The sequence below is a fragment of the Pieris napi genome, chromosome 24, assembly GCF_905475465.1.
Source record: "Pieris napi chromosome 24, ilPieNapi1.2, whole genome shotgun sequence".
Classification (NCBI taxonomy): domain Eukaryota; kingdom Metazoa; phylum Arthropoda; class Insecta; order Lepidoptera; family Pieridae; genus Pieris; species Pieris napi.
In genome coordinates, this window is record NC_062257.1 from 6,362,389 (window position 1) to 6,388,569 (window position 26,181).

The 26,181-nt window shown below is 34.6% G+C and overlaps 2 protein-coding genes across 4 annotated transcripts in view; one reads left to right on the forward strand and one right to left on the reverse strand.

Moving 5' to 3' along the window:
- Positions 1–26,181, forward strand: part of LOC125061690 (putative oxidoreductase GLYR1 homolog) — a 72,455-nt gene that overhangs the window by 42,915 nt on the left and 3,359 nt on the right. For 2 of the 3 annotated variants that reach the window (XM_047667233.1, XM_047667235.1), the window contains exons 8-10: positions 21,086–21,196; positions 23,901–24,044; positions 25,015–25,141. In XM_047667233.1, the coding sequence (XP_047523189.1) occupies positions 21,086–21,196; positions 23,901–24,044; positions 25,015–25,141 (382 nt within the window). The remainder of the gene's footprint in view (positions 1–21,085; positions 21,197–23,900; positions 24,045–25,014; positions 25,142–26,181) is intronic. The other variant, XM_047667234.1, reaches the window with a different exon arrangement.
- LOC125061689 lies at positions 15,843–19,384 on the reverse strand. The gene is made up of 2 exons (XM_047667232.1): positions 18,991–19,384; positions 15,843–18,706 (listed from the first exon to the last, which is right to left on the reverse strand). The coding sequence occupies exon 2, from the start codon at positions 18,704–18,706 to the stop codon at positions 16,451–16,453; it is 2,256 nt and encodes a 751-aa protein (XP_047523188.1). The 5' UTR covers positions 18,991–19,384; the 3' UTR covers positions 15,843–16,450.

A 26,181-nucleotide genomic window follows, 5' to 3' on the forward strand; every position in this document is an offset into this window, starting at 1 on the left:
CATTACTCATTCGTTGACGTCAATCCGTTAACGGGTAAAGTGCGAAATTATCTTTAGACTTGTATATGTATTTGAATAATATAATATAGTGAGATACGTGGGTCAATTCGTCCTCTATTTTTTTTTTTAAAGAATTCACACCAATTGACCTAGTCCCATGCTAAGCTGGTGAAGCTTGTGTTATGGGTACTAGGCAACGGCTATACATACATATTATAGATAGATATACATATAAATACATATTTAAACACCCAAGACCTAAGCACAGCACCAAATGCTCATCACATCGAAGTTCGTCTCAGCCGGGGATCGCACCCGGGACCCATGGATTTGCAGTCAGGGGTACTAACCACTAGACCAATGAGTCGTCTATGTAGGAAAGAAAATATAACAATAACGTTAAGACAGGTTTACGAGTTTGCGTGTTTGCCGCACTAGTTCCTATGTCGGAGATTATTCGACCCGACCAAGTTCTTACGCAAATGTACTGCAATGTAGCTGCATTGTGCGATTTCTTAATGCGTTTTAAGTTTATTTCTCACATAGTTATACTATCAGTTTAGTAATTGTTTAGTCCCAGTTGGAGTCACCTGTCCAATCAGGAATCCCCATTACTATATATATCGCACAACTGAAGGCTGTACGTATTTTTACGTATTCTAAATTATCGTATGAATGGTGGTAGGAATAATTATATATTACTAGCTGGCCTGGCGAACATCGTACCGCCTAACAGTCGATTCTTTATTTTTTTTAAATACTTATTCTGCTATTCGGGACACCGGTCTAGCTAGTAAGATAAAAAAAAGAAAGTTGATAAGACAACCTATCTAATATATAAAAATGAAACCCGTTTTCTGTTGTCATGACATAACATGAAAACGGCTTGACCGATTTGTCTAATTCTTTTTTTATAATATTCCTTGAAGTACGAGGATGGTTCTTACGGAGAGAAAAATTTAAAAAAAATTGAGGGAAAAAGTCTAAAAACAACACTTTTCTATATTCCCATACAAAATATTCGTAATAACATTTAAAGGCAATTTGAACTTTGATACCATATCATAAAGTTCAAGTGTTAGTGGAGGGGTTCCGGGAAGGTAAATTTTTATTTTTTTGACATAATTTATTTGTTGTATTATCAACTTTCTTTTTTTTATCTTACTAGCTAGACCGGTGTCCCGAATAGCAGAATAAGTATTAAAAAAATAAAGAATCGACTGTTAGGCGGTACGATGTTCGCCAGGCCAGCTAGTTTTTTTTATTATAAAAACGCAAAATAAATTATAAAGTCAAAGTCAAAGTCAAAGTCAAATCGTTTATTTCAATTAGACCATCTAAAATGGCACTTTTGAACGTCAAAAAAAAAAAAAAATATAAAGATGATTCTAGTTGCCCCTTCCAAAAGGTAGTTTCGTGTGGAGAAGAATGGGCAAGAAACTCCACACTTACTCTTTTAAAATAGGTTTACAATATTTTGTTACATTTGTTAAATAATTATATGTGAAGACAATGTACTCTTAGAATAAACTACTATACTAAAAAAGTTAGTATACATGTTCCTCACATATTTACAAATATCGAAACCGTAGAATATTAACATTAAAGAGTAATAAAAATATTTAAAAAAAAACACAACAAAACAGTGTGTGAGATACAAAAAAAAAATAATAATAATAATAATTACATTTGTAGCATTAAAGCAAAAAATCAGCAACCAATTTGATTTTGTCCAGGCTATAGAGCCAATCATAGGATTGTCCTATGGAGCAGGACCAGCATGTTTCCAAGCATTCTTATCTTGAATATAATCATCTAATTTGTAATATGCTTGTTTACAAAGTGTACTTTTAATAAAACATTTAAATTTTCGTTCATTTAGTTTTAAAATGTCACAAGGTATTTTATTGTAACATTTCACACAGTACCCCATAAATGAATTTTGAACTTTGGCTAATCTGAAAGATGGTTGAGCTATTTTATCTTTATTTCTAGTACTAAAATTATGTCTTTCATTTATTTTACAAAAAAGATGTAGATTCTTTCTTACATACATAATATTTTCATAAATGAATTGGCAAGGTACTGTCATAATATTAATCTTTTTAAATAGTTCCCTGAGAGATTCGCAACGACGTAGATTATAAATGGCTCTGACCGCTCTCTTTTGCAAAATAAAAATGGATTCTATGTCAGCAGCCCGACCCCACAGTAAAATGCCGTAAGACATTATGCTGTGAAAGTAGCTAAAATAGACCAAACGCGCAGTTTCTACATTGGTTAAATATCTTATCTTTCTAACCGCATAAACGGCTGAGCTCAGCCGCCCCGCAAGAGATGTGATATGAGGTCCCCATTGTAACTTCTCGTCTAGCGTAATGCCTAGGAAAACCGTTTGATTAATAAATTCCAGTTTTCCTTCATTCAACATTATGTCACATTCCTTACTTTTAACATTTGGCAACGTAAATCTAATACATTTAGTTTTTTTATCATTCAGTGCCAAATTGTTTACCGTAAACCAATTTTGGACCCGAAGGATAGAGTTATTCACGTCGTCACGATTTTGTGACCGTCGATCTACTTTAAAAATCAATGATGTGTCATCTGCAAATAACACCATCTTCGGTTTATTCTGAACTAATTGGGGTAAATCATTTATGTATACTAAAAAGAGGAATGGACCCAATATTGAACCTTGAGGAACGCCCATTGTAATTTCAGACCCTAACGAGTTTATGCCGTTAACCTGAACTTTAACCTGTCTGTTTTTCAAGTAAGATCTTAGTAAGTCCAGAGCTTTGTTCTTAATCCCGTAGTGATTAAGTTTCAGCAGAAGAGTCTCATGGTCTACGCAATCGAACGCCTTCGAAAGGTCGCAAAAGATTCCAATGGCATCTTGTGCTTCCTCCCAAGCGTTAAAAATGTTCTTGATTAGGGAGACACCGGCGTCAGTTGTACAACGCCCTTTGGTGAAACCGTACTGTTGTTCATGAAAGATGGAGTTTTTATTAAAGTGACATAACATTTGATTGAGCATTAACTTTTCAAACACCTTACTGAGAGCTGGCAGAATTGACACAGGTCTATAATTATTGGGTTCTTTACTATCACCGGATTTGAACAACGGAACTACTTTACTGTGTTTCATGAGATCCGGAAAGACTCCTTGGTCTATGCTGGTGTTAAATATGAAAGCTAAATAAGGCGCAATAGTTTCGATGATAGAACTACAGACTTTTACAGACAATCCCCAAAGATCTTCTGTAGATTTAATTTTAAGATCTTTAAAAGCTTTTATAACAGCCTGGGGGTTTGTATATTGAAATCGAAACTCCGTAGGGCATGCCCTTACATTCTTCGTAAGTAACGCAAAAGAAAGTGCGGATGATGAACTTAAAGCTTCGGTAGTTTTAAAGGGAATATTGATAAAAAAGTTTTCAAATTCCTGAGCTATTTCTGCATTTGAGTTTATTGGGCCATGTGCAGTCTCTAAGTTAAATTCAGTATTACGCTGTTTTTTTCTACCAGTTTCATTATTTATTATTTGCCAGGTAGTTTTTATTTTGTCATCCGCTGATTTTATTTTATTACTAATATACAGTGCTTTAGCAATTTTGCACACACTTTTAAAAGTTTTTGAATATTTCGCAACATGCTGATGAAAGTTTGTATTTTTTACATGTTGCCTTAGGCCATACAGTTCAAAAAGTTTATCCCTGCTCTTACGAATACCTGGAGTCGCCCAATCACTAAATAAGAACTTGGTGTAAATACTTTTTGTCTTTTGTGGAACAATGTCATTAAATTGCGATTTTAACAAGGTAAAAAACTCCGCATAGAACTCATTAGGGTCCCAAATATTATTAAAGTTTTGAACACACAATTTACTGGTCAAGGTATTATTTAATTTCTCTAAATTGTTACATGTAATTGGCCTATACCTTATTTGAATTTTTTGTACAGGTATGTAGGCACAAAACGTTATTGTTTGTCCACTGTGATCAGAAGGCAATTTATTAACAATTTCTTTATGTAAGTAATCACAATTACAAAAAATATTATCTATACAAGTGGCAGAAGAAGCTGTCACTCTAGTTGGTTCCATAAAAACATTAGACAGATTAAATGATTTAAAAAGACTTATTAATCTGATACTATTTGAGTTTGTTTCTAATAAGTTAATATTAAAATCACCACTTATGATGATTGATTTACTACTAGTACTAAGTTTTTTTAACACATCTTCCATTACAGAATCAAATACAGATAGATTCTGATAGCCCGGAGGTCTGTAAACACATACTACAACATGCTTATCGAGCTCGACACAGGACAATTCTATAGAATGTTCAACTGACAATCTGATAATGTCTTTCCTTTCTTTAGATTTAACAGAATTTTTGATTAATATTAATGATCCACCGTGTATCATACACTTCCGGCTGAAATAGCTAACTACACAATAATTTTCATAATTAATAGACATTATCTGATGATCATTTAACCAATGTTCAGTTAAACAAATAATATCGAACTTGGTTTTTTCTAAAAACATTTCTATTTCCAGTAATTTGGAAGAGCAACCTTGAATATTCTGATGAAATAATCTTAAAGTATGTTGCTTTCCTTTTGGTTTATTAAAACATGTTAAATTGCCAGAAGCTACCTTTTTATTATCCACAAATAATAATTGATTATTTAAACGGTAACTCTGCAGGGGTTGAGCTTAGGGACCTCCCGTAGAACAATTTTTTGCAGCTGATGACCTCATCTATCCCCTAGTTGCGTTTGATCCACGACTTTTTAGCCACTCTGTATATGTCTTATGAATTTTTGCACTTCATGCGCTTGCCATATCTATATTTTTTTCTCACATTGCTTGCCTGGAAGAGATCGCTCGATAAGGCCGCCAGTTGCACTTCTTTTCATTTAATATTATATGTATGTAAGAAAGTGTTAATAAATAATCTTATTAACTAATAATATAATCTGAGCTCTACAAACATGTAGGTCTCCCTTGACAGAAATGTTATTAATTACATAACACATTGCCAATCAAATTGTGACTTCCACCTCAGATGTCTGGAATCCGTAGACCAAGTCTAGTTATATCCAGATTATGTATCCGACCCAAAAGTATCCTAAAAACACTGACAAAGCAAGCTCTCTTCTGAGGCGTAGCTGGTCATAACCCACCATACCCAGAAAAAGCAGGGTTGGGTACATAAGCGGATACAAAGGCTACACTCCATATTGAATGAATCATAAAAAAAGGGGTGCGTGTACTTATGTACGCGCGTAAGAAGTTAAACTTCTTTGGCGTTATTAAAAATAGTTTTTGAATGCATGCAAATAATTAATTACAATTAATTATTAATCAAAGAATGGAAAAGGAGTCATGATAGTCAATAAAGTTCAGTTTACATTTGAAAAATAAATAAATATTTATTATTATTCTCTTACATTAAGTGTAACATAAATTCTATTATTATTCGAATGTTGTTTTTAAATTATGTCCAATGCCGTAGCATCTTCCGTGGGCAACTTCATTCTGTTAATTTTGTGTCACGGTGCGCGCGAATCGTAAAATTTCACTCTCATCAATTTTTCATAACGCGCCTAAAGAAGTATAACTTCAAAAAACCTATATGAAGAGAACTTGTAGTATGCAGCAACGCTGTCAAATGCTTCGTATAATTCCATAGAGACAGGAGTCGTCAAAACAAATGAAAATAGATTTTTTTTCCTCAACCCAAGATATGATTTATCGTTCAATGAATGGAAAATTTAGGTGAAATTATTTGATTATATATTAATCCTATTATCAGTGATTAACAATTCTTAATATATATTTTAATTTTGATTGCATATGGGACAGTTTTGTATAAGTAAGAGCTTTTTTAATCTTTGGACTAAACTCAAACTCAAAATAACTATTGATATAGGTAACCAAATACACTTATGAACTTTAACAAAGAAGATGACAAATTGATTCTAAACTTACATTTATTACCAGCACGCAATTTAGGGCGTAGAGTGGGAAAGGAGAGTTCTTGCCCGGATTCTGAAGAGTCGGAGACTGGCAAGAAACTCTCCGCCAAATTTGTAATCGCCAAGTTTTGAGTCATACAAATTGTGTAGCTGAATCAAAGTAATTGTGATATGACATCATACAAATAAACAAATTGACGTACATACTAAAATATAAACGGTGCCGTTCCTACAACATGCAGACACGATCAGCGAAATTAAGTAGGCGCCACAAACAGTGATAATATACAATAAAAAATCTATAAATAAAAATAATTGAACTTTAAAATTATGTATTTTTAAATCGACAAATGAAACGCGAATTGAATTAGTCTTGAATTGACGTGGGCGAAATGAAAGCACCAAGGCCGGCAACGTACTTGCGAGCCATCTGGAAATGTGAATGTCCATGGGCGTATTATTTAACATCAGATGAGTATGCCCGTTTGCCTCCTATTACATAGAAAAGTGCGTGCGTACAAAATACACATGTCAGAAGTGAAACTTCTTTGGCAAACTAATTTTTAACTCTTGTTCATGTTTATACAAATCTAAAACTTTAGATTTCCGAGACTTACGCCCGAACCCAATAATCAATCCTTAATCTCAGATTGTTTGCAATCAAACCGTGATGGTCGATCGATCTCCCATATGCATCCCAGTAACCAAACCGTACGAAGACAATTTATTTTTGGCGACGGATAAAATGCTCTTTGTCGTTCCATTTTACCGAGTTTTCACTAATATTTGATAATCAATGTAAACCAAATAAAGTAAATAAAACCGTACAAATAACATTAAAATATACATGTGTATGTTTAAAACATAACAAACAGTTTTTTTATTATTTAAAAAACTGGTGTAAGTTAAAATCTGTTAAAACCATTAACTGTTGAAATCGAGCTTTGGTCAACTGTAATTTTCATACAAAGGTCTATCCACAGACACCTATACGACCTCCCATGGATAGCGTGTATCGACAGATGGCTATTGATACAATCCGATTGGTTATTGGCACACTTGTTACAACCGTTGTATTAAGATTACTATCTAAGATGGTGGATTATGGATTGAGATAGGTTATTGGGTCCGGTCGTTAGAGGGAGGGAAAAAGGAGGATATTTTAGGAATTTAATGAATTTAATTGTCATTATAATATTAAGTGTCGAAACACACGCACTTTTTTTTAAGCAGAACTGGATAGATTTTTGGCCATGTTGACCTGATGTGACCTATTGGAGGGCACTCCTGTCCAGGAGATGGTTGTACTAAAATTACGCGTCATTCGTCTTGCTACATTACATACAGATATTATCTAATCTTGTCATGATTATTACTATGATAATTCTGGCAAACAAACAGGAAGATTAAAATGATCCGCATTCACCTAAAGCGCAATAGTAAATAGCAGAAGTTGCCAAATTTAGATATCTAGAAATCCTTTATAGTTTTTGGTAGGAACTAAATGAGTCACGCGAGCATTTATATAATTTAACAATTTTCTTAGGAGATCTATATGAAGTCTATGAACAAAAGACGACACTTTTGTCTTTCGTTTCCGATAAAAAATTTTTTTTTGAAGTTATACTTTTTTTGTCGCGTTAGGGAGTGATGAGAGTAAATTTTAACAATGCGCGCGCACACCGTCACACAAAACCGAGTTAAATTTTGACTACAGCTAACCCTGAAGTTAGCTATAGTCAAAATTTTACTTCAGAAATCTACTTGGGGACTCCCGCTGGGGGATGCGACCTCCACTTGTTTAAAAAGAGAGCATGCTCCTACCTATTAAAATGGCCTTTCCTATAAAAAATCAAGACAATTTGTTGACTTTAAATATACTTATAAAATAAATATTATTATTGTGAGAGTATTCTATATTTTAATTCATAATTTTATGTTTATAACTGTATTAATTTAGGTAAACAAGTTCCATTATGAACGTCAGAAATGAAGTTAAATTGATTCTAAATTTACATTTACTTCCAGTTCCCAAGGGCGTATAGCAGGCAAGAAACTCTCCGCCACTCTTTGTTATCGACAAGTTTTGAGTCATACAAATTGTTTGAACTGGAGCAAATCAATCCCAAGGATTAGGATCATTTAAATATTCGTCAAATATAAAAAGCTTTATTGATTAATTTCCGTTTAACGAGAGTTTTGAATTTATTTAGTGATAATTCTCTAATTTCGATTGGGAGTTTCTTGTTAAAACGAATACAATTTCCATATAAGGAGTGGTTTATCTTCTGGAGCCTGGTTGGTTTTACAAATGCATATGACTAAAGCGACATTATATGAAATGTAACTGTAATATTTGCGTCATAATCCGAAACAGATCCTCTTAAGCATGAGTACGAGTTGTAATCTTGTAAAATCTATGAATAGATGCAGCGCCGCTATATTGTATATGTTAACGTAAAATTGTAAAAACCGTTAGATTGTAATCTATGGGTTATCGGTTATCGGTATTCGGTAGATTGTACTACACTAACTTAGTTATCATTCAAACTTCTTTGGTCAATTACAGATTAATTTTACTTCCCAACAATTTCATATAACTACCGAATAATAATACGTTAAATTGCAAGCAGTATGTTGAGTTGACAATCTTTCGACAGTTTACAATCTCGCGAGATAGATTACAATCTAACGGTTTTTACAATTTTACGGTGACATATACATCCATTGACTAAGGCAAGTATTACGTAACGCAATTTTTGGAGATTATTGACCGACCCCCCCATGTAAGAGCGAACGTAACGTTATTCAGTGCCCAAGTACAGTACTGTACCCCAGTATAATAAAACGTTTCGTGACCACCTAGTGACTCTTTAGTTACTATTATGTGGTGTAAATCGAAAAAAATATTAACAATAACGCGTATTTAATCCCCTATAACGTTTTACAAAAGGAAAAAAATACGTTACGTAATACATGAACGCTCTCTGACATTAGGGTTTGATAGGGAGTGCTGATTGTTTAATTTAAAATCGATTATGATTTGTATCAATATATGTACGTCAATATTAGAGATAGTGTCAATTGAATTAATTCTTTTTTTATCTCGGTCTGCTCTGCAGGGGGTTTCATTGTTCTAACGTTGTGAAAGGGACCGATATCTCCGGTTCCTATAAAATATTAAACTTTCTCTCGTTAATACGACGACTCATTGGTCTAGTGGTTAGTACCCCTGACTGCGAATCCATGGGTCCCGGGTTCGATCCCCGGCTGAGGCGAACATCGATGTGATGAGCATTTGGTGTTGTTCTTAGGTCTTGGGTGTTTAAATATGTATTTATATGTATATTTATCTATAATATGTATGTATATCCGTTGCCTAGTACCCATAACACAAGCTTCACCAGCTTAGCATGGGACTAGGTCAATTGGCGTGAATTGTCTTTAAAAAAAAAAAAAAATACGAGTAGTCTATGTGTTTGTTCGAGAGTCGAGCAGTGTTGGCCTAGTGGCATCAGCGTGCGACTCTCATACCTGAGGTCGTAGGTTCGATCCCCGGCTGTGCACCAATGGACTTTGTGCGCATTTAACATTTGCTCGAACGGTGAAGGAAAACATCATGAGGAAACCGACATGTCTTAGACCCAAAGTCGATGGCGTGTGTCAGGCACTGGAGGCTGATCAACTACTTTCCTATTAGATGTAAAAATGATCATGAAACAGATTCAGAAATCTGAGGCCAAGATCTAAAGAGCTTGTAGCGCCACTGATTTTTTTTATGTGTGTGTAAAGCAAGCATTGATCTAGGATTCAGGACCCTGAGACTCAGTCATACAGAGACAGACATAACATTTATAACTAACGAAACACAAAAATAATAATAACAAAAAAAGAAAAATTACAAGAATTTATGGAAAAAAGAAAAAAAAGGTACATTTTAAGTGTGTGTGTGTGTGTTGTGGTTGTAACTGGCTCAGCATTATGCTGTGGAGCAGACGTGTTCCACAGCGCTGGTCATTCTGCCAGAGACCACAACAGTTAGTTTGTATACAGTCAAAGTTTATATTGTTACCAAGTAGCTTTGGTTACACTAGATTTGACGAGATAGAAGTTGGTCTGGTCCGCTTTGATGGTGGCACCTGTAGTCCTATTATATGCACCAGTCTCTCACAAATATTTTACAACAATTTGTAAAGTTTTTATAATTATACTAGCTGTCCCGCGAACTTCGTTTCTCCGTAATGCATAGTCTATCTTTTTAGTACATACTAAAATGGAACATTTTGCTATGCTACCCCAGAGACTTCGGTTTTCCGGAATGAAAACTTTTAGGTTTTTCTGTGATTTTTCTCTATATAAACCTCAGAGTTCAAGTTATAAGTTCATAACTAACAAATAAAAATAGGGGTTGATCGTAGAGGATAGATGAATATTAAGAGTTGTATGTATCATAAAAAAAAAGCAAAAAAATTTGTCTAAAAATAAATTTTTGGGGTTGTCACCCCTTATCACTTACTGTCGCCGCACACGGGCCACACGCCACAGCCACAAACGCCGCCACGAGAAGCTAGAAGCGGCTACAAAGGTAGCTGAAGCGCGCGACAGCCACTTGTGGCCGGTGGTCGACACTTGCGGTCGGTGGCTGCTACTTTTTTTTAACCCTTGCCTGCAGTATCATAATGGACTCTGACGAAGAAGGTTTAATTGCGCTACTTTTGATATAAAGACGTCGTCGTAGAAGACGAAACCATAGTTATTTGATACACAGAAAGACTTTAAATATCCCCTCACCACGACAGGTCGGTAATCGACAACCATTGAACTATACATAATGAAGCATTTGGCCTCAGTGAAAATATGATGAGGCCATATTCTGGAAAATATTTGGACTTAGACAAAAAAGTTTTCAATTAGAGGTTAAGCCGTGCCAGACGTTGCATTGAGTGTACCTTCGGCGTACTAGCAAACAAATGGAGAATATTACATCGCCCATTAAACACTTCTGTTCATTTCTCAGAAGACATTGTGAAATCTTGTTGCATTTTGCATAACTTTATTCGCAAAAGGGATGGTTTCAATTTTCGTCACACTTTGAAAATAGTGGGACTCGAAAATATACAAAATACAGACTGGACGAGATTTCTTCCCAGGCCTTCACTTTTTCTCCTCTATTACTAAAACTATCACTTTTTGAATCCCAAATCGCAGGACGGGATTGTATCTCTGATATACATAATTCTATATCCATATTTATCTACCTATATGAAACACAGACTACGTGCGTGCGTTACCGTCGACTTCAAGTTAACTGAGGTAAGGGAGAGAGGGGCGCGGAATCGCGCGAGTGGCGTGTGGCGGCTTTTTGTGTCGGCGTTTAGTGGCCGGTGCGAGCAACAAGAAGCAAGCTGCGACGATTTGTAGCGTGTGGCCGCCACCGGCGCCAACCGTGTGCGGCGAGTCCATAAAATGTATGAAAATTACAGGAAATATGCCAGTGACGGCGTTTTGTGGTTGTGGCCGGTGGCCCATGTGCGGGGACCCTTAGGAGTTTGAAAGATAGTAGCCGATTCTCAGACTTATTGAATATGCATAAAAACTCATAAGAATCGGTCGAGCCGTTTCGGAGGAGTATGGGACTGAACATTGTGACACGAGAATTTTATATATGTATATAGAGATATAATATATCAATCTATAATGGTTTTTAAAATCTTGTCAAAGTAAAGCGGTAAACGTCGTATTAAATGTTGAAATAAATTCTGTATTTGGTAAATGACTCACTTTGCCGTTATTATATCATAACTATAATATATAACATATTATGTAACAAAGATATGGTGTAATCGTTCGCTATGAAAGCCACACATTATATATTTAAATATACATAGACAGTAACTTCTGCAGTGATTTCTTTACGGTCACTGGGTCAACGGAATCAAATATATCAATGGCGCTACAACCTTTTTAGGTCTGGGCCTCAGATTTCCATATCTGTTTCATGATAAACTCAAACTCAAACTCAAAATATCTTTATTCAAGTGGGTAACCAAGTACACTTTTGAATCGTCAAGTTAAATTAATCGTAAATTTACATTTACTACCAGTTCGCAAGTCAAGGGCGTAGAGCGGGTAAGAAGAACTGGCAAGAAACTTTCCGCCACTCTTTTTAATCGCCAGGTATTGTCATACAAATTCTTTGAACTGGAGCAATTCAATCCCAAGGATTAGGATCATTTAAGTAATCCTCAAATTTATAAAAAGCTTTGTTGATTAGTTTCCGTTTAACGACGGCTTTGAATTTATTTAGTGATAATAATACTCTAACTTCGCTTGGGAGTTTGTTGTAAAAACGAATACAATTTCCATATAAGGAGTGGTTTATCTTTTGGAGCCTGGTTGGTCGTACACTCAAATTAGTTCTATTTCGCGTATTATACTGGTGAAAGTCACCATTTGTTTTAAAATCGTTTATATTTTTTTGGACATACAACAAGGCTTCAAGAATATATTGACCAGATAGTTAATTCCTTAAACTTATTCCGTACCGACTCCCTCGGAGAAACACAACAAATACCCCGAACAGCCCGCTTCTGCAGCACAAATATGGATTGAAATCTAATAGACGAGTTGGTAGGTTGGTAGCCTCGTGTGCCTGACACCCCGTCGACATTTTGGGGTCTAAGGCAAGCCGGTTTCTTCGCGATGATTTCACCGTTCGAGCGAATGTAAAATGCGCACATAGAAAGTCCATTGGTGCACATAGAATCAAACCTACGACCTCAGAGATAAGAGTCACACACCTATGTTCATTAAAATATTTAATACAAATGAAATGTTGAAGAGACTGCCTGCGTCTGGCTATACTTTTGCGTAACTCTGACGATGTCAGCAAAGGTGACTTAATTTTTAAAGGCATCTTGCCTTTATCGTGTAGTATTTAGACCATACGTTTTGGTAACAATTATAATTCTGTTCTTATTACGACATTATGATAATTAATATGACATTTGCATATTACATAATATGGTTGATTGTCATTTATAATAATTACTCGATCTGAATGTACCACTTTCTTTGCAAATACGTTTCCACTCATTGTATTAATTAAATATGGGCACCGCTACACGCGAAAAACTTTGAACTAATGGTACTCACCGCTATGACGGCCGTCATGCAAATGACAGCACCGCTACTTGACGTTACGATGACACTCAACGTTCTCTAGGAAACCTACTCCGATGTTATTTATAGATAACGTATGGGTGACGTCAGCCAACGCTACATTACGGCCGCTAGATAACGGCACCGCTTTTCTAGGAAACCTAAGCTTTATTTGGTGATTACGTCAACAGTAATTATTAACTTTTCTACACATATTACCCACACATTGTCTATGCTTGCAAACGAAATGCATTTTCGAGAATTCACTATTATTTTTGAGAGCTTTGCTTACTTTTGCTGACAAGGGGGGGGGGGGGGGGGGATGAATTGCAGTAAATCTACTTACGTAATACTTACTGCCCCTTATTATTGAAGAAATCCAAGTTATTATAATATTTATTTATTCATAATACATAAAGTCGAAAAATCATCCAATATAATAAAAAAAAATTATATAAAGAAAGATGGAACAGAGTTGGACGGAATTGCGACATACCAACCTTCGAGATCGTTTTCACCTCACTTACATCCCTAAATGCCATTCCTTGGTCTAATGGCCTAAACCTTTTTAGTATTCTATTTTAATATAACGTTGTCAATTCTATTTTAATATGGAAGTCAAATGTAAAAATCCAATACATTTATGATGTACGGGAGACATCACACTACTAAAGCGTTTTGAACAACTTAATATAACAGTTTATAGTGAAAGTGTTTATAGTCTGTCATAATGGGTGGCCTTGAATAGCTCTGAGGATTTAATGGATCTGTTGTCTTAGATCTTTGTAAATATTTGCTTCTGCCAAATCTTCAGGAACATTGACTTTCAGTAAACCCTGAAGGTTCCGCTAGTCAGGGTTATAGCCTCTAGTTAGTATTATAAACATAATATGCCTAAAAAAGTAATTAAGGAATTGAATTAATTTCTTATACTTGCGTTCAATAGTTACGCAATTTTTGGAGTTTATTGATGTAACGCACCCCCCTCCCCATGTAACGCGCCGTAACGTTTTTCTGTACCCAATAGTAAAACGTTTCGTGACCACCCAGTGACTCTTTATACCTAAAAGTGGTGTAAAGTACTGGAAAGTCGAAAATAATATTAACAATAACGCGTAATTCAATCCCCAATGTACTTTTTTGGAGTTTGGCGACCAGATCGGTCCATAGTAGATTTTTTTTTTAAACAATTCACACCAATTGACCTGGTCCCATGCTAAGCTGGTGAAGCTTGTGTTATGGGTACTAGGCAACGGATATACATACATATTATAGATAGATAGACATATAAATACATATTTAAACACCCAAGACCTAAGCACAACACCAAATGCTCATCACATCGATGTTCGTCTCAGCCGGGGATCGAACCCGGGACCCATGGTTTCGGAGTCAGGGGTACTAACCATTAGACCAATGAGTCGTCAATGAGTCGATACTGGTATGGTATGGTTTGTGGGCTCAGTTTTCGTACTTTGACTCTCTAGGTCCGTTGTGCAAAATATATACTTAAATATTATCAAAAGTCTTTCAAGACAAATGAAGTATGTCTGGGATGTTTATTTATCTGCTCATCAGTATTCCTACAGCTGCTTATTATACAATATCTAAACAATTTCATTATACACAAAAGCAAAAAAAAATATATTTAGACATAAAACACAATTATAAATTGTAACATGCATTGATCATTAAATATCTTATATATTTAATGTAAAAGAGGAATAACAAAGCAATTAATCAATAAATATCTAAGCGATACCAGATTTTTGAAGTTATACTTCTTTAGGCGCGTTATGAAAAATTGATGAGAGTGAAATTTTACGATGCGCGCGCCCCGTGACACAAAATTAACAGAATGAAGTTGCCCACGGAAGATGCTACGGCATTGGACATAATTTAAAAGCAACATTCGAATAATAAATAATAATAGAATTTGTTAATAATAATAGAATATAATAATAGAATTTGTTACACTTAATGTAAGAGAGTAATAAATAAATATTTATTTATTTATTTTTTCAAATGTAAACTGAACTTTATATTTATTATTGACTATAAAGACTCCTTTTCCAGTCTTTGATTATTTAATTGTAATTAATTATTTGCATGCAATCAAAAACTATTTTTTAATAATGCCAAAGAAGTATAGCTTCTTACGCGCGTACATAAGTACACGCACCCTTTTTTAATTTATTTATGAACGTTTGGAAAGCAATTCCTACAATCAACAAAAACAACAGCAAATTGTTAAGAATGAAATAATGTAGGAATTTCGCTTTCATATATCGCACCCCCAGATCAACACTGCACTAAGTCAAAACAGGAATTATTTGAGTATCGACTAAAAACTGTTCTCTCATGTTAGATGAAAAGTTATTCCTAGGTGTTTTAGATATTGTGTGATGAATCAAATGCTTATCAGTATGGCATTAGTTAATTACTGTAAAAAGTTCACATAAAGTGTTAAATCCTTACTTTTCAACTTAATTCACTGTTGTAAAACTATTGAACCAATAAAATAAAAAATATTTCTATTTACTCCGTTCTTACTGATTGATTCTGAAATAATGCAGTGTAATCCTATCATATATTGGTTGTAAATATTCAGCAAAGAATTATCTGTTTCAATTTCAAGAATGTATCCTATATATAGAATGTATAAAACGGTAAATAAAATAACGATGTGTATGATAATCAGCATGCACTTTTATTATACACTGTTACAGTGTCATCAGCTATGTTATGAAAAAAAAAACAGTCTTACATGTTTGTGGTCGTATGAGACCCATAGATCAAAGCAAAAAAAACACAATCTTAAACCAAAAAATATACAAAGATTCAAATAAGAAAAAAAAACAAAGATAAAGATAAAGATTCAAAAGGTAGTAATAAAACGAGGCACAAACTTTAACTTCCTACTTACTTATTACGTACTTATTTTAAGTGGTAGGTACTTTGCTAACACTCGTGAACATGGCTGCGATAATGGCTTAGCTACCCACATAAAATAATCCAAAAACTGGACTAGATGTTATTTAAATAAAAAGTTAGCCTAATAGGAACATAGAATATATATTTATTTGTACCTATGTACAAAGAACTCTAAGAGCATACCTACTACTTACTTTAACAAGTCTTTTTAGTTTAACAAGTCTTATTTAAATCACAACAGTGTAACATCACAGGTTTACTTACATAATAATTATCTATGGACTGCCTTAAAATTACTATAAAAAATAAAATAACAACAGGGTACTCAGATATCGAAATTAGGTTTCCTGTAAGTGCTGTGCTACTCTAAATTTAATGCTGTCTTGTAATAAGAGTTGACATAATTAGTGGGAATAATATTTTTTTCAATTAATTCCATTATATCTCTCTTTTTGTTTTCAGCCAGAGGTTGTTTTTCTGTATATGCTTTAAGCAATTGTGGAGAAAAGTTTTGATCTTTGTAGCGCCTTGATCGATTTCGAACACAAACTTTCTTAAAATCAGTTTCACTGTACGATGTTTTATAGAAGACATTCAAAGGATGTTGCTTTTCAACGCGAAGTTGCTTAATGTCAATCCACTTGACTTGGTTATTGTCCTCATCCACATTGAAATTATTGCCCCAAGATTCCTGAAGGACTTTAAGGTCATAAAAGTCGTTGTGTAAAAGTTCTTTTACATGATACGGCTGTCCTGTTTTTTTCGCAGTACGAATTAAAGTAGCATATTGCTGTGGGCAATAAATAGGACCAGATTTTAAGTGTCTTTTAATCTGTTTTTCTATTACACTGTGGACGTTGTCCCCTTCATTTTGAGAATGTCCGCGGATCAAAAATTTATGTGTTATGGAATTAACTCTTAGCATATTGTTAACTGCGTAAGCATAGACAGATAGTAAGTATTTGTTTTTTTGTTGCCCACAGCAATTGTCGCTATAGAATATGATATCCACGTCATTATTAGGATCACTTTTTGCAAGAATCAACTCAATGTTTGCAAGGACACAACTACCGATCTCATTTGCACCACGCTTCGCTTCGGTTTCATCCCAGAAAAAACAAACAACATCCTTTGCATTTAAGTCGCTTACAGTCAAGTTAAGACAGTTAATACGTGATTTATAGAAAAACAGGGAAACTTGTCCTTTAGGAACCTGCATAACTGCTTGGAGGTCGTACACTGCTACAACGACATTTTTATTGTTTTTATCAGCCTCCTTTTCCAATCTGGCCAGTCCTTTTTCTTTCAGGTGGTTTTCATAATTTTCACTTAACCTAGCCTTGTCTTCACCATCGGCATTTTTATAACTTTCGCAAAGGTCACATTGATCCTTCTTTGGAACATAAAATGAAATGTTGAACTCCTCATTGAATATCCTACTAAAAGTTGAAGCTGATGCAGGGGGTAAGTTATTTTGCTCTCTGAGGTTTTTATAATCTCGATACAAGTCTGCTAGGCATTTCTCGCATGAGATATATTCTCGTGTGGTTTGAGCTCTTAGGTAATGAGACTCTATTCTTGGGATAGAGTTTATAAAATTGAACACACTATCTTTTACTTCAGAGTCTATTTTGCGCTGATTTCCATGCTTCCCACGAGCATCAGCGTCTATAAAACCGTCATCTCGTTTCTTTGAAAGGGCTGTCTTAATGTATCTGTCACATACGCTCAGTGTAGCCTTAAAAAAATCTTTGCAGACCCTAATCTTCACACCATCTATTTCAAAATAATACGCCGAATTCAAAGCTCTTAATTTTTGAGAAGTAATGTACCTATATTTTGGTTTTATTTCTTGCGTGTGCCTGACAATGTATTCTCTTTGCCTCTCTAGATCTCCCAGAAGCCAATATTTTTCGAAAATATCCTGCCTTGCCTCTTCGTTTATTTTAGTTTTGCATTTTAATTTACATTTATCGCCACAAGATGGACGGATTCGACGTTCTGCGATCTTTTTTGTGGGGTTTGATAGAGAAACATAAGATTTACCTGTATTGCGCAATGTTTTAGCAATCTTTGATTTCCAGGCAGCAGGGTTTCGTACTCGTTTTCTTCTTGGCTTGGGGTCTGTTGGAGCAGGTTCAATGGAAACAACTTGGGTATCTGCTGCAGATGGGCCTGGTCTATTGGATTCATTATCAGATGAACTGTTCGAGCTGCTAGAGCTTGATGACGATGAGCTGGAGTCTGAAGAGGTACTTGAGCAGGAAGACGAAGATACTCGTCTAGGTATTACAGGTGGCCGGGATTTTTGTCTTTTTTGGATAGAAAAAGTAGGATCCGTATCCGAATCATCTATAAAATCACTTTCATTACTCTTATCAGGTGTTAAAGACTTTTTTGAAGCTACAATAGGTGATACCTCGAGAGCTGATGCTGCAATAGGTGATACCGTGATAGCTGATGACGTGACTGGTGATACCACGAGTGATGATGGTGATGCATTTGCTTCATTTTCAGCACAAATTTTTATTTTTCTTTGTTGAGCAGTTGACCCAGCTTCTTTTGAGGTTGCTTCCATTGCTTTTTCAAGCAACAATAGACCCCGACCCTTCATCATCTGCCAAATAACATAAAATATTAAATTTCATTCATTAATACTGCATTATCTCAAAAAACATGTTAGATCTTCTTTTAAATAAATTAAAAAAACAATTTTCAAAAGTATTCTTTTAGTTTAGATAATAAGTAGTAATTCTTAGTATTAAAAAATAAAATATTGCTCTTTTTACAGAAATTATAACATTATTCAGATTTACCAACAATAGTGCATCATTGAACTAATTTTCACCTTTATCAAACAACACTGTACTATTTTGGAATAATTAAAAAAATATAACATACCTTCGTCACCAATACAGTATTATTTAGAAATACTATCAAATCAGCAGAAACAGGAAATTCACCAACACTGTATTAAAACTAAATAATTCGGAGTAATTTTCTACTTGCATTTAACAATACTTAATTATTACGAAATAATTCACTGTTTCGTAACGTCACTACATGCTGCTTCCATAGACGAACATGTCCCAACTGGAATTAGATTCATATTCGCGGTACGACTCGGTAGTTATTAATTCACTAATAGAGACTTAGCGCGACATCTGTTGGCTGTTTTTGCAAATATAGATATGGCTGTCTTAGTGGTATGCGCGGAAAAAAATTGCCTATTGTTCTAAATAAATAAGTCGATTTTGGGATTTTTAGACTTAATTCAGTATTGTTCTGGGTGTGCGATATAATTGTCTTGTTTCGGACTGACGCTATTATAAGCAATATACGTCTTCATTGTTTACTTAGAGAATGTACATTGTAACCTTTTGTTTGACTATAATTTTATTGTGCATACAACTGGTATATTTTATTAATATACATTGCCTATAAAATCAAATCAATATTTGTAGCGTAATTCTTTAATAACTTAAATTGGTCGTTTCATTAAAATCTTTAAATTGTATTATAGACATTCCGAAAAGTGTTTTAGGTTGGTATATAGATTTACCTAAATGAAAATGTTAATATGTTGTACACGTCTGTGTCTTATAAATTATTTGAACTAGTATATGCTTCAATTAGCATATTTTTAATATCGAATTTCATTTACTTACTAGATTTTTATTTTGCTTACTCAGCATATTCGATGTTTAGAATAAAACGTGTATTCACATGACCTTCATTTGTTTCGTCTGTCTTACCAAACGTATTCACTCCATCGCTGCCACGTTCGGAACAAATAATGCTCTGTCAAACGATGTGTTGACTATTGTATTTATCTTTATTGGCCTTGAATGGGACGGAGATAAAAATTTCCAATGACATCGCAATTTGAATGTTAAATTAGCACGCAATATGAGGATAAAATATTGGTTAATCGTGTTCTAGTAAAAATGTGTGTCAAACACATACATGAAATTTTGTAAACGTAAAAATCCGCAGATGTGTGCCTTGTGTTCACTTGTGCATGACGCCGTGTGTGGCGGGAAGCGCCGTTATCAAAATGGCGTCGCGGTCGTTGACGCGTCGGTTGCGTGGCGCGTCGTGCTATTGATCAGTCTAGCCTTGGAAACGCGTAGCGACATCTAGTGGTCATTTGTAGAAGCTTAACTCTGTAGTTTGTTGATAGATGACTCTGTTCATGGATTTCGATGACGTAATTGACTTCATTGTTTTTAATGGCGCCAAACTTTAATGTCGATGCATGTATTATATTTTAATCATCTATTTATAGACTTATGGGTCTAATAATGCCGGTTTCCTTACAATATGTTTCCTTCAGCGTATTAACTTAACACTGAATTAATTAAACTATTAGGCTGTTCAGACTTCGCACGGATAGACGGATATAAAAAATATTTGGATTAATGTTTTTCCCAAGGATAATAATTTTTAAAATTGGTTAATTTTAATGCTTTTTATAATCTTTGGCTATATATCTTTAGTATAATTGTTTTTTGTGATACATCTTAATATATATAAATTACGTGTCACGTTGTTGGTCCGCTATGGACTCCTGAATTAAATGAAATAAAATTTGCACACCGTGTGTAGTTTGATCCAACTTAAAAGATAGGATAGCTTACATCTCAATTTATTCCCGCAATATTATTTTATTGCAAATTATTTGATTATTATTTGACAGTCACAATTCTAACAGATGGCGCTGTGTTGAAAGTACCAACGTTACACATAAGCTACAATTTAATGGCATAACCACGAAAAAAGCACGGTGGTCCCCATGACTGGTGTTCTCCTACCGTTTCCCTTGAATAGTTTGCTACTATGTAATATAACTAAAACCTTAGCCACAGCAACGCTTGGCCGGTCTGCTAGTAATTTATATTAGATTTTGAAATAAATAATACCTACACATTTAAATCTACTTTAAGATATGCCGGATCTATAGAAGGTGACTGATTTAATAACTTTATTGTTACAGTGCAAAGACTTTGAGAAAGTTGGTGCGACAATAGCGGTGACGCCCTGCGATGTCGTGGAAGAAGCTGACATCACGTTCTCGTGTGTCGCAGATCCACAGGCAGCTAAAGAGGTAAGATTAAACAAAATTCTCCCATAGAATTGTCAAATATGTCGAACTTCTAACGCGTGTAGCATTAGAAGTTATAGTTCTTTGACGTAAGTACGTTTGTAGAAATAACGTCACTAACAATAGAAAAAAGGTATTTAATACATTGAAAGTTTCATTATTACGAATTATCTAGTTAAATAAAGTTTATTTAAATATTACAAAATAAAATGTAGCTAACTTCAGGGTGTCGGTTTTTTGTGATGGTGTGCGCGCATCGTAAAAATTTAACTTCAAAAAAATTGCCTGGTATTATTGCAATGATTGAATAACGGAGATATATAAGAAATTAAAACCCTGAAAACTAACTTAACCGATATCGTGGGAGCGATATGAAAATTGGTTTTAAAAGGTCAGGTCACATTACTCTTAATGCCAGAAAACGAAACCTTTTAAGGGAATTAAAAATAGATAATAGGGCATGTGAGTATTTCAGTCGACTGTAGGTCACGATAGAAGATGGGTGTGTTGCAATATGTCGTTACGTTACATATATAATAAAAAAGGGTGCGTGTACTTTTGTACGCGCGTAAGAAGTTATACTTCTTTGGCTTTCTTAATTTTTTAAAAATATAATTAATTAATAATTAATATGTAACGTAAACAATTTAATAATATTTAATATTTAGTATATCATTCAATTATTAATTAATATTAATAACAATTATTATTAAAATTTATTATTTTATTATATTATTAATTCAATTTAATAACTTGGTATGTTTCATAACCTTTTAACTAAGTAACAATAGGTCTTTGTGAAAAAACATTGCTAAATTTCTTTGAAAAATAGTTAAAACTCCTTTATTTGTTTAAAAGGTAATTTTGAATGACCATAATGACATCATTATGGTCATTCAAAATTCTTGGCATAGCTGTTAACTTCACGCATATTCTATTTCTTTTTACTTGTAGATTGTCTTATTCCCATCTCGCTGGCGCACGCTATAATCACACTGACAACTTTGTGTCTCAGGTGCGCGCGCATCGTAAAATTTCACTCTCATCAATTTTTCATAACGCGCCTAAAGAAGTATAACTTTAATAATAATAAAAGCCTTTATTCAGACAGAAAATTTTACATAATTTTAAACATAAACTATTATCACTAGTGAGTCGGAGACACCGACAACCCATCTGTTTGCCCACCTTTGGCAAAGGCCTCCTCCATTTCTTTCCACTCTGCTCTGTTCTGAGCTTTCCTGGTCCAAATTTTCCCAGTTACGGATTTTTTTTCGTCTTCCCACCTTCGAAACTGTCTACCTCGTTTTCGTTTCTTATTTCTTGGGTACCAATATATGATCTTTTTGTTCCACTTTTCTATACCTCTTATTACGTGACCAGCCCATTTCCATTTCAATCTTCGTATCCTCGTTGTGACGTCTTCAATTTTCGTGTTTCTTATGATTTCATAATTGATTCTATCGGACTTCCCTGATATTTAGCATGATTCTTTCCATCGCCGTCTGGCATGTCTTCAGTTGCCTGGTTTGCATTTAAGTGATTGTCCAAGTTACATATATTAGTAGAGAAGTAAGAGTTTCATTTATTTGAACATCCCTCCAACCTCCGAACTGAACTCTCGAAAAGTCTGCACTGGTTTGCTTTGTTTTATTTATACAATTAAGCTAATATAAATTATGTATTTATACTAGGCACTAGCGGATCCGACAGACGTTGTCCTGTATAGCTTACATACAAAAAATATCTAATTATGTAAATCATTCTCGACTCCACTTGAACACACAAAAAATATCATCGAAATTTGTCCAGCAGTTAAGGAGTCTAATCACGAATGCACAGAAGATTTATATAATATATACCAACTGTTTATTTGCTATATAGATAACTAACCTAGATACCGACTGTAGCGCCATCTGGTGGGCTGATTTGTGAATCTAAACCATCCAGGGCGCCACCCAAACGCATACAAAAAAATTCAATCAAATCGGTCATATACACACGTACAGTAGAATTATATGTATAAAGATATAATACTGAAAAAATGGCAATAATACACACACAAAGAAGGTTAAATATTTGATAATAAAACGTTAAAAAGCAACATACATATGCAGTAAAAACGTTATTTTATTGCATTTAAGTTGCTTTATCTAATATATAAAATTCTCGTGTCGCGGTGTTTGTAGTTAAACTCCTCCGAAACGGCTCGACCGATTCTCATGAAATTTTGTGTGCATATTGGGTATGTCTGAGAATAGGACAACATCTATTTTTCATCCCCCTAAATTTTAAGGGTAAATTATTATTTTTTTAATTTTAAGATATTTTTTTCTTTTTTTTATGAACGAGCATTACAAAATACATACAACCCCTAATTTTCACCCCTCTACGATCAACCCCTATTTTTTATTATAAATCATATACATGGCAAAACGACGTTTGCCGGATCAGCTAGTCTTTACATATATAATTCTTCTGTAAGTGTGTATGTCACTGAACTTCTCTCAAACGACTGGACCGATTTTGATGAAATTTTTTGTGTGTGTTCAAGGGGATCTGGGAATGGTTTAGATTCACAAATCAGCCCGGCAGGTGGCGCTGCAGTCGGTACTTTCATACTTTAATATCCTAATAGCTTGAAATATCATGCAGGACAACGTCTGTGGGGTCCACTAATATATTAATAAAATGATTACAATTTCAGATGGTATTCGGAAACTGTGGTGTGCTCCACTGCCCCACATTGGAGGGTAAGGGGTACGTGGAGATGACATCCATTGACTCTGACACATCACACGATATCGTAGAAGCCATCAGCGGGAAGGGGGGGCGGTATCTCGAAGCTCAGGTAACTTCTCACGCAAATTCTTCGCCGGCAACGCACTTAACATCCTCTAACATGTTTGCCCCTTATTATTGTATATAAATACTTATATATATATATATAAAAAAATGTATGCGTGTACTAGTGTGCACACGTAAGAAGTGAAACTTCTTTATGATCTTATTTTTAGAAAAATGATCTACTATATGCAACTTAACGAAATTGGTTAAATAAAGTTAAATTAGTTGAGTTTAACAAAAGGCTTTTATTATCATAGATATGAATACAAATACAATTATTTCATTTTACCTTATTACTACTAAGATTATTACAGAATTTCATTAATTGTAATGGAATGATTACTATCATTGTTAACGTTATTATATATTTTTGTTATTAATGGCTTCGAATCTCTTCGGATCAAACGTGGTAGGGACAAGAAAAAGATGGCGCGTAACCGAAAAAATGTGACGGTAAATTTCTTTCCAACGCCGATAAGGAAGTTTGACTTCAAAAAGCAACATGGCGCGTAAGCGAAAAACGTGACGATTTGCTACAAAATTTCTTCCATACGTCGATAAAGAAGTTTCACTTCAAAAAGCAACATGGCGCGTAACCGGCAAACGTGACGATTTGCTACAAAATTTCTTCCATACGTCGATAAAGAAGTTTGACTTCAAAAAGCAACATGGCGCGTAACCGAAAAACGTGACGATTTGCTACAAAATTTCTTCCATACGTCGATAAAGAAGTTTCACTTCAAAAAGCAACATGGCGCGTAACCGAAAAACCTGACGATTTGCTACAAAATTTCTTCCATACGTCGATAAAGAAGTTTCACTTCAAAAAGCAACATGGCGCGTAACCGAAAAACGTGACGATTTGCTACAAAATTTCTCCCATACGTCGATAAAGAAGTTTCACTTCAAAAATCTGAGACCTAAAAAGTAGCGCCATTTTTTACTTTTATGAATGGGGTATTTAAATTTTCCAGATCCAAGGATCGAAAACGCAGGCGGAAGAAGGGACCCTGATAATCCTGGCAGCGGGAGACCGCTCCCTCTTCGACGACTGCCAATCCTGCTTCAAGGCCATGAGCAAGAATTCCTTTTATCTTGGTAGTTAGTAGTCCGCTTTTTGTTTATTTATTTTTTGCTTTACATTGATGTTCAAAAGGTGGCGCTGATCAGTTGTGTGATAAGGGAGCGTTCAAGTATTACGTAACGCAATTTTTGAAGATTATTGAACCCCCCCCCCCCCCATGTAACTCGCCGTAACGTTTTTCAGTACCCTAGTACAGTAAAACGTTTCGTGACCACCTCTTGACCCTTTAGTTATTATTATGTGGTGTAAGTCGAAAATAATATTAACAATAACGCGTAATTCAATCCCCGCCCCGCATCGTAACGTTTTACATTCCCCCCCCCCCCCCCCCCCCCAAATTCGTTACGTAATACTTGATCGCTCCATAAGTACACGCGTTAGAAGTTATACTTCTTTGACAGTTAATTAAATAGTAAATATCCATTTCTTTAATTACGTAGAAAGAATTTTTTGTGATATTTAAATAAATTATTTAACTAGATAATGCGTTATAATAAAACTTTCAATTTATTAAGTACCTTTTTTTCTATTGTTAGTGTCGTTTTTTCTTTCTAGAATAACATTTTTGAAAAGATTTTTTCTGGTTATCCTATATGCTACCTACCTTCAGTATCGTCGATAGGAATCCCTTAACGGGTAAAGGTCTCCTCCAGCTTTCTCCAACTGACTCTATCTATGGCTTTCTTTCTCCATTAGCTTTCTTCTACCGCTTCTTTTTCTTCTATCCATCTTTTTTTTGGAGGTCCCTCTTAAAGATCAAATTATTAACTTCACTAAATTATATAAAATATTACGAAATACTCAACAGCGCCATCTGTGTTTTTTTATTTACAGTTGATTTTATTTTTAGCTTTAAAAAAAAAAAATTGTCTCTGTGTAATCGTGAATAATTGTGTGAGTTCTGTGTCAGTTGTATTAAGGTCGTCAATTTATTAATTAAAAAAGAGCGTCTAATCCTCAAAAGGCTGGCAACGCGATCGTGAGCCCTCTGGCATTGAGTGTCCATGGGCGGTGGTATCACTTAACATCAGATGAGCATCCTGCCCGTTTGCCCCCG